This window comes from Eurosta solidaginis, chromosome 5 (assembly GCF_040869045.1).
Source record: "Eurosta solidaginis isolate ZX-2024a chromosome 5, ASM4086904v1, whole genome shotgun sequence".
Taxonomy (NCBI): domain Eukaryota; kingdom Metazoa; phylum Arthropoda; class Insecta; order Diptera; family Tephritidae; genus Eurosta; species Eurosta solidaginis.
In genome coordinates, this window is record NC_090323.1 from 199,769,273 (window position 1) to 199,784,646 (window position 15,374).

Genomic DNA, 15,374 nt, shown 5'->3' on the forward strand with positions numbered 1-15,374 from the left:
GGTTGAATTGTTGTTTTAGCTTACTTTTTTGAAAATATTTACTTACCAACAAGAAAACTGTCTCTCAGGAAAAACTGAGATTCCTTGATATCAAATTATGCTTCCTACCACCATGAACTATGTTACGGATTACATGTTATTTAGCCTGAAGTCATAATAGAAGACAACTATGATTATGTTGGTTCACAACCGAGCTCAAGGTCGAACATATTATCTCATTGACACTGTAGTGCCGACAAACGAAAAAAAAAAAGACTCGCCTACCTTACTTTGGAGTTTGGGTCAAATGAGAGATCCTGGTGATTGAATCTACTGGGCCGCAGTAAGCACAAAAAAGGATGTTTTTGTTCGCCAAACGGTACAAGATTACCTTCTTCGCTGCACTAAATTAATAAATACTTGAAGCGATTCCAAAGCGTTGGCCCATTTTTTTTCTAATTAATTAAACTTTTTAAATTTTGATGTTGTTTTGCCCGGGATTTTAACCCCGGAGCTGCGGTGTGGTTTGGCGTAACCACGCCCCGACGGCCGTTCCATAGGATTAATCTGAAATTTGAAGTATTTAAAGGCTGTAGATGGGTCAAACTGATTGTGCATTGAAACTGAGAAGTTCTTGAGACCAATCGGCTTTCATAAATTTTTTTATTATATTTTATTAATTTAATTAATATTACAGTTATGAGTGAAATAAATAGAGCTTAATGAACATATAATAATGCTAATCATATAAATAAATTAAATAAAAAAATTAAAATTTCTTTAAAAAAAAAAAAATATATGAGAATTTTAAATGGCGCTTCTTTAGTCAGTCTATTTTAGACTCAACTGATTCATTTGTTAGCGCTTGCACACTAATTCTTGAACAAAAATGGCAATTCAATGATTTCAATCTTAACAACTATTAGTTCTTGCTAGTAAAGCGCATACGCTAACTAACCTAAGCGGAAACGGCACTCTTCACCTCCTCTTGCTGCTGATCCTGCTGACTGACATCATCATTAACAATTATAAACTGACCAGACGAGTTATCTTCCAACGAGTCGCCAGCAGCGACTTCAGCGCTATTACGCACCTCATTATCAGCCTGGTCAGCTTCTTCCGGCTCATGCGCTGCATCAGTTAACTCATTTGTTTGTTCATCCTTGTGCAGTTCCTCAACTTTATTGTCCAATTGCGTAGATGGTGCATTTGTCGAAGCAGGAGCTGCAGCTGCTGATTGCGGACGATTACCACCTTGGAAGAAACTTATAAAGCCTTGTAGAGGGCCTTGTTGCTGTGCCGGCGATTGTGTCGCACCAGCGGCTGTAGCAGCGCCGGCAGGTGTTGGGTTACCGCCTACGAAATTACTAATAAGTGATTGTATGGGACCCGGAGGACGTGGTGTGGTTGAGTCGGCAGTGTTTGCTGATTGGCCACCTAAGTTGGAAAATGTACTCTGAAATTGGTTACCCAAACTAGAGGCGAATTGCTGTACCCCCTGAAAAGCTTGTGCAGTGGCATTGGCGACACTTTGCGCAGCATTCTGTACTTGTGTTATAGCATTTTGTGGATTAAGAAAACCAGGTAGAGTGGGCGCGGGTGTAGCTGGTTGATCGGCAGCAATTTGTGCACCCTCTGGTGGCTGCTGTTGCTGCTGTGACTGTCCTGTTAGTTGTCCTAAAAATTGGCCGATAGGTGAATTTTGTATGAGCTGTTGTACAAAGTTTGCCTGTGTGGTTGTTTGTGTGGGCGTAGCTTGTGTGGCGGCAGCTTGACGCAGTGCAACTTCAGCGGGTACACGCTCTTCTTCAACGATAATAATTGCTGGTACTGAATCGGTCTTAGTTGCTGCAACACCTTCGGCAGGTAGGATTGCTTGTACAGCGACAGAAGCATCTTGTGACTCAGCAGGCGCGCTATCGGCTATAAGGGACTCTGATTTTAATAGTTCTACGCCAGTTTCAAGCGCTTCAGCTGAAGCGACTGCGCGTTCTGCATCTGCAGCTGCTGGTGCGCCATAGTAAATTGATGCAGCAGCATCGTCGGCTGCAGCTGGTACACCTTTTTTCAATTCGCTATTAATTTCTTGCGCTTGCGACAATACCGCCGCTGTTGCTGGTTCTTCTTGCAGTAGCTCTGTATGTTCATCGGCTAGCGCCTGTTGAAATTGTTGTTCAAGCACTTTATCTGCCAATGGTTCACTAATCAGTAGGGCGCTAGTATCTGAAATCTTCTCGCCAGTTTCTACTATTTTCTCATCAATTGCATCTGGCGCATGCGCAGTCGCTAGCACTTCGACACTTAGTAGCGATGAGTCTTTCGACTTTTCAGTTTCTAAGGGCTTTCGTCTTTCAGGCTGATCTTTAATTGTATCCAATTGTTCGCCTTCTTGTATGATTTGCACGGGTATTAGACTTTCGGATGCTGCTGTTGACTTAACATTTTCGTTACGTATCAGTCTATGGACAAGTCCCGCATGCGCGCCCACTAACGTTAGCAGCAACAAGCTTAAAGGTGTTAATCGAAATGTTGAGTAACGCATTTTTATTTCACTTGCTGTCAGTGCTTATCAAATTCGCTGTCGACTTTTCTCTATTTTGTAACGCGTCACCCTCAACGGCCTTGAATGCAAATTCGTATTACCGCTATTGTTGTTTTTGTTGTTATTAGCAAGTTGTAAAAATTTCAAAATTCACACCGCAATACAAATAATTTCACTATTGCACCATTAACACACTTGATTGCGCGTATATACACATGCACACCTTTACACCTACGCCCAATCAGCCGAACGAATTGGTATGATATTGAAAGAAGTCTTCAAAGCGATAAGACAAAAATATTAATAAATATGAAAAACTTTAAATCCAGACAAGATCGAAATTTAAAATGTTGCTTCACTTTCAGCTCACGGCCGAAACTGTTTGATTTTCTGCTTCCGCAGCGCATTTATAGTCGACGCATGCGCATGCGCATGACACGCAAGCGCAGTCGCAGTCGGTAACACAAACTCCAAACGCAAACACAAAACTTAAACTTAGTTGTTGTTATGATGGCACTCAAAAATGACCACTACACCCCATTGTGGGCTGCGACGTACCGTGGACGATTTTGAAGGTATATGTCGCAAAATCAAGTAGATTGGCAACGGATGTAGAGTTATAATGATTCAAATAAAAAACTATGCCCAGAGGAGAACTAAAATCCAATAATATTCAATAGTACCGAAAATAAAATTATAATAAAAACCGTTTTAAATTTTCCGTATATAATGATAAAATGAACCGGTTTTTAAAGTCCCTTGAAATTCTCCCGAGAAGTTTCCTCAAATGACTTCAAACGAGACTGGAAACAGTTTCGAATATTTCAGAAATTTTACCTAAATTGCTTAAGCCTAGACATAGATCTAGCTACCATGTTCTGGTGATCTACGTGGTATATAATCAGAGTTCTAACTAACAAAACTATGTACCCAAAATAAATAATCACGAAATGGCCCCGAAACAATTTTAAAATTGCTCTGTAATTCTACCTAATACTATGTTCAAACAGAAAAATAAATTGAGGCAATTTCGATTTAAATTGAGTGGTGTTCATACAACTCAATTTAGCTTACACAATAGTAATTTGATAGCTGGTTGGCTCATCTCTACAGCAACAACATATCTTTGTTCAGACTGTCAAAATGCGCGTATTAGGCGAATGGAATGGAATGAAAACATAAAACTTTGAAATTTTTGTGTGTTGTAAGAAAATGTCTTGAATGTTTTGGTTTCATTTTGTGTTTGCCATCTTCTTTTGAGAGTCCCAACTCCAGTGAAATGAAAAAAATCAAATCAGCTGATGAGATGAGCCAACCATATAGTTGGGCCACCCGTAATTGACGTTTAAATATACTCAATAAACACACAAGGTGGCATTTGCAGTTTGAAACCATTTCTTACGCAATTTTTTTTTTAAATTGGCAATTTATTATTACAATTTGATGTATGTGACCCGGTCTATGAAAAGGTGGTTTATGACTCAAAAAAGAAATTGCGAGAAACAGTTGTTAAAGATAAATAATGCATTTCTTCAGTTTCTTATTAGTAGTAGTAGTTTTTTTTTTGAGTCATAAGCCACCTTTTCATAGGCCGGGTCACATATGATAAATTGCGTAATAAATTGTCCAAATGCTATAAATTACCAATTTGGTGTGTGTTTGTACATAGTATAAGTAGTAACAAAATTACAACAAAAACAATCCCAAATGTTTCATAGTACCTCATAAAATGATGCGTTGACAGTTGCAAAATAATACTTAAAGGTTTCCGCAACAGTTCTGAAAAGATCCATAAAATAATGTCGAAATAATCTTGAAACCAATTACGTTGTTAAAACAATCCCGAAATAGTCTCGAAATGGTCTCTAAAGCAAAATAGAAACTTGTCTCAAATTATGCTGCAATAGTTCCAGAGCAGCCCTAAAATTGTACCTGAAAACAATACAGTAATAGTCGCGCCCTCATCGCATCCTCAAAATATACGAAGTATTCCCCTTGTAATACTTTAAACAATTCGTTCTGAAACAGAAGAAAATAACACCGACAGAAGCTTTGCAATATACTTGGAAATAATTGTCTTTTTTAAAAGATTTCGAATGTATTTGTCGCAAATTATTCTGAAATAGTTCCATAAGAAACCCCTAAATTAAATTAATATATTATGAATGTGGAAGCCAACAACCCTGAAATGGTGCGAAATTATCCCCGTAACAATAGTGAAATGTTGCCGAAAATAGTACCAAAACTGTTCCGAGAACGAACTGAAATGTTTCAGAAACCTTTTCCCAAAAGTTTTGAAATGAAATCAGGTACTTATACACAATATATATTCAAATTTTTTAAGCCATTTTCCAGAAAATAATTCAGAAACTAATCTCTGCAATAGTTCTACCATTATGCGAAAACCAATAGCGAAATAGTCCTGTCGTCACCCTTTTAATAGTTTCAAAGTTTCGCAGTAGTCCCGAAGTAATACTTAACACAATTCGAAACGAATTTCAAAATGATCCGAAATAGGCCCAAAAAAAGCTATGATTTAGATTTCAAAACAATCACTGATGGTCCCAACTCAAACCAATTATGATTCTCAAAATGTTCTAGAAACTATGCTTTTTAAGCAATTCCGCTAGACTCTAAAAACTATGTCAAAATAGTATTATAAGAACCCCGAAATTGCCCAAATGATGTGTACGCGACAGAATCCCGAAAAAGTTTGAAATAATCCCCAAATTAATTACAAAATGTTGTCAAAAAAAAAAAAAAAAAATAAAAAATAGTTTCGAAAATGAGCAGAAATGTTTTCGAACACAAACCCAAAGTACACTCAGAGAATAAATCGTTCTAAAACGAACGAAACAAGTTCAAAATTAAGAACGTTCGTTCTTACTTCGTTGACAAAAGTCTGTTAAGTACGTTTTTTCTTAACTCGTGACCGATGGGCCTTGTTTTAAGAACAGTTTTTGCATGTGTTAATATTTTAAGACCAGCCGTTCTTTTTTCAAGAAAATGGTGTCAGTTCAAGAACAAGGTTGTTTTTTTAAGAACAGATCGTTCGTTTTTCAAGAACAAAAAAGCAAGAAAACGAAAAGCTTGAATTGAGTCCGGTGGTGCTGGATTTTAGAACGGCGTTTTTCTCTGCGTGTAGTTCCCAGATGACCCCTATCTAATATATACACAAAATGAATGAAAACTATGAATTTTCTCTGAGAAGCCAATTTATAAATTATCACACTCCCACTCCACATATCACTCTCACTACCACTACAACCCCACTCCTATCCCTATTCCACTCCTATTTTTACCCTCTCATTCACTCCCACTATAACTGCCACTCGCCCATACACTGCTTCTCCTACTTCCACTCCACTCCCACTACCTCTCCCCATTCTCACTTCCACTTATATTCCCTCTCCAAAACCGCATGCAACTATTTAGTTTTCATGTGCTTACAACTTTTCTTCCTTTTTCACTTTCCTATTTATTTCAGTACCTCTTATTCTCTACTCGCCCTAACCACACTTATTCCCAATCCCACTTCAGCTCCCACTCGCACCTCCACTCTCACCCGCACTACCAATCTCTCTACCACTCTCACTTATACTCCCATTCTTACTACCACACTCTCTCCCCCTTCCGCTCCAAAACCTCATACTGAACACCCATGTTCTGGCGTGAATAGTTCAAGTGATATTAAGTATGAAAAATTGCATTTGTATGGAAGGGGCCACGGCGCTTTATACATATATCGAAATTATTGTGAGCCTTTGATTATACTCGGAAGATTTTAAGCAGGTGTAGAAAATTTGATTCAGACCGGCTAATCCGACAATTCGATCTATAACTTCATGCAAACCTTTATTTATATATATTGATATTGGCATATCTCAATTTATTTTGAAATAAATAACAAAGGTGGCAGCCTCGTCAAATGACCCATTACCAAAGAGCTTACTTTCCATTACCTAATTATTAAAAATTTTAATTTAAAGTCAATTGATCTGTGCCGAAGGCTTTTAATGGCGTACCACTATAGGCCACAAAATTTGCCTACAGCAATGCCGTTTTCGAAGTGGTTTCCTCTTTCTTAGCGCTACCAAACAGTTCTGATTTATTTTCAGTAAAACCATCGCCTCGACGAAGTTTGACGTTGGTCTTCTTCTTCTTTTTGTAGTGATAAAGACATTCTTCGAAGGATTTGGGGAATATTATCGAAGATTATGGGCCTTTGCGGAATGTTAATACAGTACGTGCCGAAAATAACCCCATCGGCACCGATTTCATGTGTATACAAGTAACAGTTCTCAGTCCAAAGACTTAGTTATACTTTCACTTGAAATATACTACGTACGTTCATACATAACCACATCACCAAGATTAATTGGCCCTAAACCGCCTAAGCGATTTTCGCCGTTTCATAGTAAGTCACATCAGCTATCCCTGTTTCACTATAACTGCCGCCAATTGGGAGCACCAAGGGGGCCAGAACTTCCTCCATCTGCCTTTCACAAATCAGTGGAGGTCTCCTCTTGCTCTGCTTCTAAACTGCGGTATCGACTCAAATACTCTCTTGGCGGGAGCGTCTTCGTCCTTTCGAATAACATGACCTAAGTAACCTAATCTTCTGTCGACATTGTTTATCGTGATTTTTGTGCGTGGAGAGAGGACATTACTCAGTCCGAAGTATGAAATTATTTTTCCTGTTAATGCTGTTTCCCAAATAGACGAAATACGTCACAGTCTCAAGTTTATATCCGTCAGCAGTCTGGAGTTTTTCGAACGATAATATTTTATAAGAGCAGCAGCACTTAATCACTCTACTACAATTGCATGGGAGCTTGCATCTTAGCTCGTAGAATGTCGTAGAGCCGGTAAAAACTGATGCGTGTTCGTTATTCCAGTTTTAGCTACAAATGTTTGATGAGATATCAAAAATTCGAATATGTTCTATGAAACTGCACCACTGTGCACTACTCTCTGCTGTGTTGGCTCTGAAGAAACATATTCCATAGCAAGAGCTAATGCAACGCCAAAGTTTTTTGTCGGCCAATATATGGTTGCTTACGCGGTTGCCACTTTGGGTCTATTTGCACCAAAAATGGTCCCTTCCAACCCCATTTGGTCCGCTCGTCCCTTTTTTCAATTCTGGTCTTTTTAGGCAGTAGCTACGATTTTGGTGCTTTTCTTCCTTTTTCACTGAGGTTAAAATACACAAATCTGCCCACAAAATATGGCACACTTTCCTTACACATATAATTTTTTATTTACTTACATATGTATATGGAAAACAAAAATTGCTCAGTCAATAAAATGTAGCAGACCAATTACATTTCATAGGAGATATTTTAGGCGAGGTATTAATAAGAAAAGTGATGGATCTAAGGGCAAACACATTACACGGACTTATCAGAAAAAATTCTTGTTTTAATATCCAGATATTTCGATCGGTTATCCAACACTTTTCGTGATAGATATTTTTCGCTAGTTGAGCTAAGAAATTTTTTCTCAAATGCACGTGTGCGTCTAAGAAATTTGGCAGGGCCTTCCACTGATGGAGCCATTACGATGGCCGTCGAGTTAAGATTTGAATTGAAAACTAAGTAAAATAGTGAAATTAGTTGGGTTTATGTTTGGTAAGACTTTAAAAAATTTTGACAAAGAATTCCTATGTAAAAATTGCAGGAGTATTGTGGTGTTCCAGGAGTATTGTGGTGTTAAGGCACGCCGAATACTTGAAAACTAAGTAGCTTGGCATAAGAAATATTTTAACTGTAAGGAAGGAATTCTTTCTTGAAAGGAGTAACTTTATAAATTAATAACGAATCGCGATTGAAAAAATTTACTTTTATATTCAGATTTTGAAGCAAATGTAAACAAGTAAGGAAGGCTAAGTTCGGGTGTAACCGAACATTACATACTCAGCTGAGAGCTTTGGAGACAAAATAAAGGAAAATCAACATTTAGGAAAATGAACCTAGGGTAACCCTGGAATGTGTTTGTATGACATGGGTATAAAATGTAAGGTATTAAAGAGTATTTTAAAACTTAGTGGGCCTTAGTTCTATAGGTGGATGCCTTTTAGAGATATCGCTATAAAGGTGGACCAGGGGTGACTCTAGAATGTTTTTGTACGTTATGGGGATCATATAATCTATTGGGTACCGCTAATTTATTTATATATGTAATACCACGAACAGTATTCCTGTCATGATTCCAAGGGATTTTGATTTAGCCCTGCAAAACTTTTTCATGTTCTTCTACTTAATATGGCAGGTGTCACATCCATTTTACAAAGTTTTTTATAAAGTTATATTTTGCGTCAATAAACCAATCCAATTACCATGGTTCATCCCTTTTTTCGTATTTGGTATAGAATTATGGCATTTTTTAATTTTTCGTAATTTTCGATATCGAAAAAGTGGGCGTGGTCATAGTCCAATGTCGGCCATTTTTTATACCAAGGTAAAGTGAGTTCAGATAAGTACGTGAACTAAGTTTAGTAAAGATATATCGATTTTTGCTCAACTTATCATGTTAACGGCCAAGCGGAAGGACAGACGGTCGACTGTGTATAAAAACTGGGCGTGACTTTAACCGATTTTGCCCATTTTCACAGAAAACAGTTACCGTCACAGAATCTATGCCCCTACCAAATTTCACAAGGATTGGTAAATTTTTGTTCGACTTATGGCATTAAAAGTATTCCAGACGAATTAAATGAAAAATGGCGGAGCCACGCCCATTTTGAAAATTTCTTTTATTTTTGTATTTTGTTGCACCATGTCATTGCTGGAGTTGAATTTTTGCATAATTTACTTATATACGGTAAAGATATCAAATTTTTTGTTAAAATTTTACTTAAAAAAAAATTTTTTTTTAAAGTGGGCGTGCTCGTCATCCGATTTTGCTAACTTTTATTTAGCTCACAAATAGTAATAGGAGTAACGCTTCTGCCAAATTTCATCATGATATCTTCAGCGACTGCCAAATTACAGCTTGCAAAACTTTTAAATTACCTTATTTTCAAAGTGGGCGGTGCCACGCCCATTGTCCAAAATTTTACTAGTTTTCTTTTCTGCGGCATAAGGTCAACCCACCTACCAAGTTTCATTGCATTATTCGTCTTTGGTAATGAATTATCGCACTTTGTCTGTTTTTCAAAATTTCGATATCTTAAAAGTGGGCGTGGTTGCAGTCCGATTTCGTTCATTATAAATAGCGATCTGAGATGAGCGCCCAGGAACCCACATACCAAATTTCATCAAGATCCCTCAAAATTTACTCAAGTTATCGTGTTTACGGACGGACGGACGGACATGGCTAAATGAACTTCTCTTTTCTCATTTTGATATATAGAAGTCTATATCTATCTCGATTAGTTTATGCCGTTACGGATTGCCGTTATGCGAACAAAGTTAATGTACTCTGTGAGCTCTGCTCAGCTGAGTATAAAAAGATTTAATTTCGAAAGTAATGTTTTGTGTTTTATTCTCGTAGGTACAGTACCCCATGAACTTCAATAGCAACGCTGTTAACTAGTTTCTAATACCTACTTAAATGTAATCAGGTTCCGTTATTGCACAGTTGAAGCTTTTAAGACGTTTGATTTTTAATCTGAAGCCTGGGGCTAGATTCAGTAAATGTGTGTTTTTCAAAAATCACACTAAATCTAGGCTTTGGTATGAAATTTCAACGTTCAGGGGAAAAAGTAAGCATCATTTATGATTTACTGAGTTTGCTCAAAGTTCGGCTACACCAAAACGCAAATTTTTTAGCGTTTTCTTACTAAAACCTAACTGCGCTCTACATTTTATTTACTTCCAATTAACAACATAATGCTGGAACTAAGAGCTTTGCCAGCAACACTATATTCACAACGTAGAGTTAGTGAAGGCATAGACTTATCCTAGAAATTGGAAAATATGGTACCTAAAAGTAGTATTTTTGTTTGTGCAGTTTGAATTAAGTCTCCAATTCGCTAAGTTTATTAAAATTTTATAAAGGAAACCATGGAAACATCCTGAAATTTTATATTTAACAACGACTACGACACTTTTGTGAATTGCTTGTATCACAATCAAAAATTTGGTCCTTTTTTCTGGGGTTTGGTCCTTTTTTCGATTAATTTTGGTCCCAAATGAAAACATGGTGTGGCAACCGTGGTTGCTTAGCCATTTATTTTGTTGGCACAGGTAAGTGCATAAACGTATATCTATATAATACACACATACATACATATGTATATTAAATAAATACTTGATTTACATTTTTCTTTTAACTTTTTTCTTTTCTCTGCATTATCTACTTCTGCAGCCTTTGAGTTAACCAACTATTTAGTACTACCTACTATCTTAGGAAGTTGCATCGCGTGAGAGGAAGCGACGCTTACGTATGTAAGTTTGTATGTGAAAAATGTGCTAATGATTATGAATGCAATAAAACTAAAATTTGCAATACTTCGTTTATATATACAACGCACACATTTATGCATACAGTTACACAGATAGATTGAATCTGTAGAAAACCCATAAGAATTATATTTGGTAAGGTAACGAGACTTGCGCTTAATTGCACATATGCACAATGATCAGCTAGAGCACTAAGCAACTAAGTCGAAAATCTGAAATTTTGAAGTTATACATAATATCGGATTCCCGAATACAATACCTACCGTTCTGTATGCTCTATTAAATATAAGTGGCACTTCCCACCCAGGGAGGGGTTGGTAAAAAACTAAGAATTTAATAGGCGCATTTGGGAAAGTCAACCAGTTGTTTGCCTTTCTTTAACATTGCAATTTTTTGAATTGAACGCTGTTTTGATTTGTGTTTGTATGTAAATTTCTTCATTGCTTTAAAAAGAAATTTCGTAAACATTTACGATCAAATAATTGAATACAATTTTAATAGCTTTAATAACGGTTTATTCGTTTCGCCAAAACATTCCGATTTTATATTCTTTACCCATAAAAGTATTGGCATTTAAATATTCAGGTAGATGTGTATGTGTATGCACATTGAAAGGGGTTAAATTTTAAGGAGCTATAAGTAAGGACGGGTCTGTATTTTGCCGTGCCGTAGACCCCATACCTTTTATGAATAGAGCTGAACAAGTATCTGATCAAAAAGTTGTTATATCGCAACAATATGTTGCATTAAATACGTCCGTACATCTTATAAAGTCGTTAGATGTCGATTTAAGGTACCCAGTATCGTCCGGGGTCGAAAATTCGATCAATCCAATATAATAGGTAAGAGATATAAAAATTAAAGCCTTTTAAAGACCAGTTTTTCTTTACTTGAGGTAAATTCTACTCTTGTTTACAACGCAGTGTTTATGTTGTGTAGCTCCCATCAAACTTCCACTGCCCTGGTGGAACTGTTGTTAGCGATGTATCGTTTTGGACATTTCAGCTCTTTGTAGAAAAGACTGCACTGAATATACATGCATACGTATATGGTAGTATAATTTTTTGAGCGCACACTTCCTTTTTACAAAACTTTCCATATTAGCAATATCCAGCAAATACCAAGTCCCGAAGTACTGACTTATGACTTATGACTGACTATGCATAACAGATTTGAGTTTGTCCCTTCTTTACAATATAGCCAAATTTTCGTTAAAACTTTTTTATCAACAATGTTGGAAGCTATGCCGTTCAAGAGATATATGATATGGAAAGAAAAGAATTGTATGGCAGGTACTCTCCCTCTTTTCGAACTCCTCTAACTTTTTGCTAAAGATACAATATCGATGTCTTGCCAAGTGTCATATCCCTGTCATTATTAGCCTAAAAGTTATTTGATTTTTCACATGTTGGTCTATATTTCCACGCCCACTCTATATCGAAATTTCCCCCCATACACACTCTATTTTGCAAGGCTTAACACTTTTCGTTAAAAGTTTGATCTAATCAATAAAGACATTGGCACTAAACTAAAGGTATGTAGCTGCAGTAGTTTCGAATATATGTGGTTTGAAAATTTTAGTTTGTATGGCAGGTGTAATATTCTCCAATCTTCGCTAGAACTTTGACCTTAGGAATAATGGCATATATACCAAGTTTGAGCAATGTCACTAAATCGGTTCAGGAGATATGTGATATGGTAAAAAAATGTGTATGGGAGGTACTAAACTCTCTTTTCCAATGCTCCCCTCTTTTATCCACTGATATAATACCGATGTTGGACATCTGCCTGCCAAGTATTATTTGCCTGGTACTATGATTTTTCATATGTTGATATATGTATCAGATGCTACACCTCCTTAATACCCTCTTTGCAATGAAGCATTATATTTCCTATAAATTGGTGCATATTTCTTCCAAATCGGCCAAACGAGGAGTTCAAAGAAGGAGATGAAAAATTTGCGTGTGGCGTGTTTATTATATATAGATAGATAGCTCCTCACACAAATGTCCGATTTGAAGATGTTCTTTTGCATCAGAAGTGGATATATATGTACTTTAGCGACACGGCTAATCAAATTTCAACATCCTGCCTAGATTATGACGTACTTTCGGAGTAGTGGACTAGGGACAGATCTATGCGGAAATATCTAATTTATGGTGCGCTTTTTTTATAATTCTCAGACATTAATATTTCGCATACTTTTTTTCAGGAAGCCGATGTCTAAATTTGGATAGAGGAGACTAAAGGAAGAAAAAACGAGGGAGGAATGAGGCTGAAAATGACTTGTAGATCGAAACAGAAGACGTGAAGAAGGCAGGAGAGGGAGCTACTGAAAGAGATGGAGCCAGAGAAGGAGAAAAGGAGAGAAAAAAAGGAGAGGGAGAAAGAGACGCAAAGATAGAGAAATATAGAAGTAAGATTCAACAAAAGGGAGATATAAAAACTTCTTAAAACATATGCAGATAAACCAAACTAAAGGCAGATCAACGTCTGCAGAATCTGGACCTCTTATCTGAACAGTCGGTTTTTAGGGATATTTTCTATTCTCTCAAGCTTGACGATATTTTTGTGATGTGGTGAAGCATGAGCCGCCTATCCCACCGGGGGTCCTGCGTCCAACAGATGGGCAAAACAGCATTAAATTTTAGAAAGTGTTTTTTTTTTAAGATGTCGCCCCTCGCGACACTTCGAGTATATTTCTGTCGTGCACAACTTTTTGCAGAAGCAGTTCGAATGTTACATAAAATATATAGCTATCGTCTCGCCAAAAAGGAGAGGAATAGAAAGAAAATCAAATGTGTGCTATAGAAATGTTACGACGTGGTATAAACGAGGTATGCCTGTCGTAAAAGGCGACTAAAATACCAAAATGAATTCAAGAGGTTGTGTAGCGCAACCCTCTCAAGGGGTTGCCAGCGCAATCTATAACTTCTCCAAACCAACTGCCAACCTTACCTTCCCGTGGCGAATCCCGTCTCTTTTAACAGATCCAACAGATCGAACTTCGTCATGCATCTAGGTGGTGGGAGGGCGGTATTGCCTAGAAGGTTTCATGTGGTTATACCAAATCGTTCCCGTGATGGTCGGGCTAGTACCTTAATGGTGCTTGTTACCGGAACGTACCGGATCTGCATCCAGCAAAGGACCATCAGCATCGATAACACTCCCCAAGGCTTTCGGGGAGTGTTCTTGTCGCTACAACAACAACAACATCGATGAGTTATCACTTTTTATCAACGAGCTATCAGTTTGTTGCCGAAAAGAAATCGGGTTACTATCAAAAAGTTATCGATTATTTATCAAAAATGTATCGATTTGTTTTCAGAGTGCTACTTATTTGCTATTAGTATATATCGATTGGTTATCGGAAAGTTTTCGATAAATTTTCGAAAAATTATTGGTTATTTATCGATACATTTTAAAAACGTTATCGACTTGTTATCCAAAACCTATAGTTTTTTTGGTTCATTGGATTGTTATAAAACACATACCGATAAAACTTCAATATACAGTCGATGACACAACTGTAACACGTCGATTACAAACACATAAGAAACTAATGAGAATCGATGATGACTGGCTGTTAAAAAACCGATTACTCGACGATAATAATGCGCTAATGATAAATAGCCGACGAAGTTATTATGATAAAGCCCGAAAATATTTGATTCTGCTTAAATTATCTCTGATTTGGCTTAACTATATACCCTGGGTGAGCTCTAGTTAACTTAAAAACATTGATTTTCCAAATCTGTATATTTACACGTCGAGCATCACAAGTCCTTTGTACTCACGTTTTTTTAAATTGTTTGTTATTTTTCTGAAATCGATCGAGGTGTTGTATTTTCTTCTTTTCAAATAACCAATAAAATATATGAGAAATTAAACAACCAATTTGTTGTATAATCAAAACCTTTTACTTATCCACGCTGACCTATTTTCCCACTAATATAGATTCCTATACTTTAAATTTCTTATAAATTAGGTCCCTTTCGTTGCCCCCTAAACAGGTAGCTTTGCATTTAAAATTTAAACCAAATGAATAAAAGAGTTCTATTTGTTAATTGGGGTCATTCGTATTTATTTACCTTCATTAGCGGCAAAAGTGATGCATGCATGTAGTCTGCAGTGTTGCCAGAAAAAAATTTCTTTGGGGTTGGGATCTAGGAAAAAAAGGGCTAGAAAGAGCTAAATTTCTTCAAGAAAATCCAAAATCCGTTCCAAAAAGTGCTAAAAGTATATGTATATTTTTAAACGGTTTTATTTAGCTTGAATTGACAGGCCGGCACGAATTTTTTAATTGAAATTTAAGTAACTTCCCGATAAGCTACAAGCTTGAAACTTTGAATATAGTTCAGAACCCGATGACAATGCAATAATAAGAAAAAAACTCTGATAGGTGGCGCGTCGATCGAAATATTTAAAAAAATTGTATTTATGGTCCG

General features: G+C 36.8%; 1 protein-coding gene across 1 annotated transcript; it reads right to left on the reverse strand.

Annotated features, from left to right (window-relative positions):
- Window positions 1-629: 629 nt before the first annotated feature.
- ImpE2 (Ecdysone-inducible gene E2) lies at window positions 630-2,881 on the reverse strand. Its single transcript, XM_067792188.1, has one exon. It carries the CDS (start codon window positions 2,519-2,521, stop codon window positions 938-940), a length of 1,584 nt encoding a protein of 527 aa, XP_067648289.1. The 5' UTR covers window positions 2,522-2,881; the 3' UTR covers window positions 630-937.
- Window positions 2,882-15,374: the final 12,493 nt, after the last annotated feature.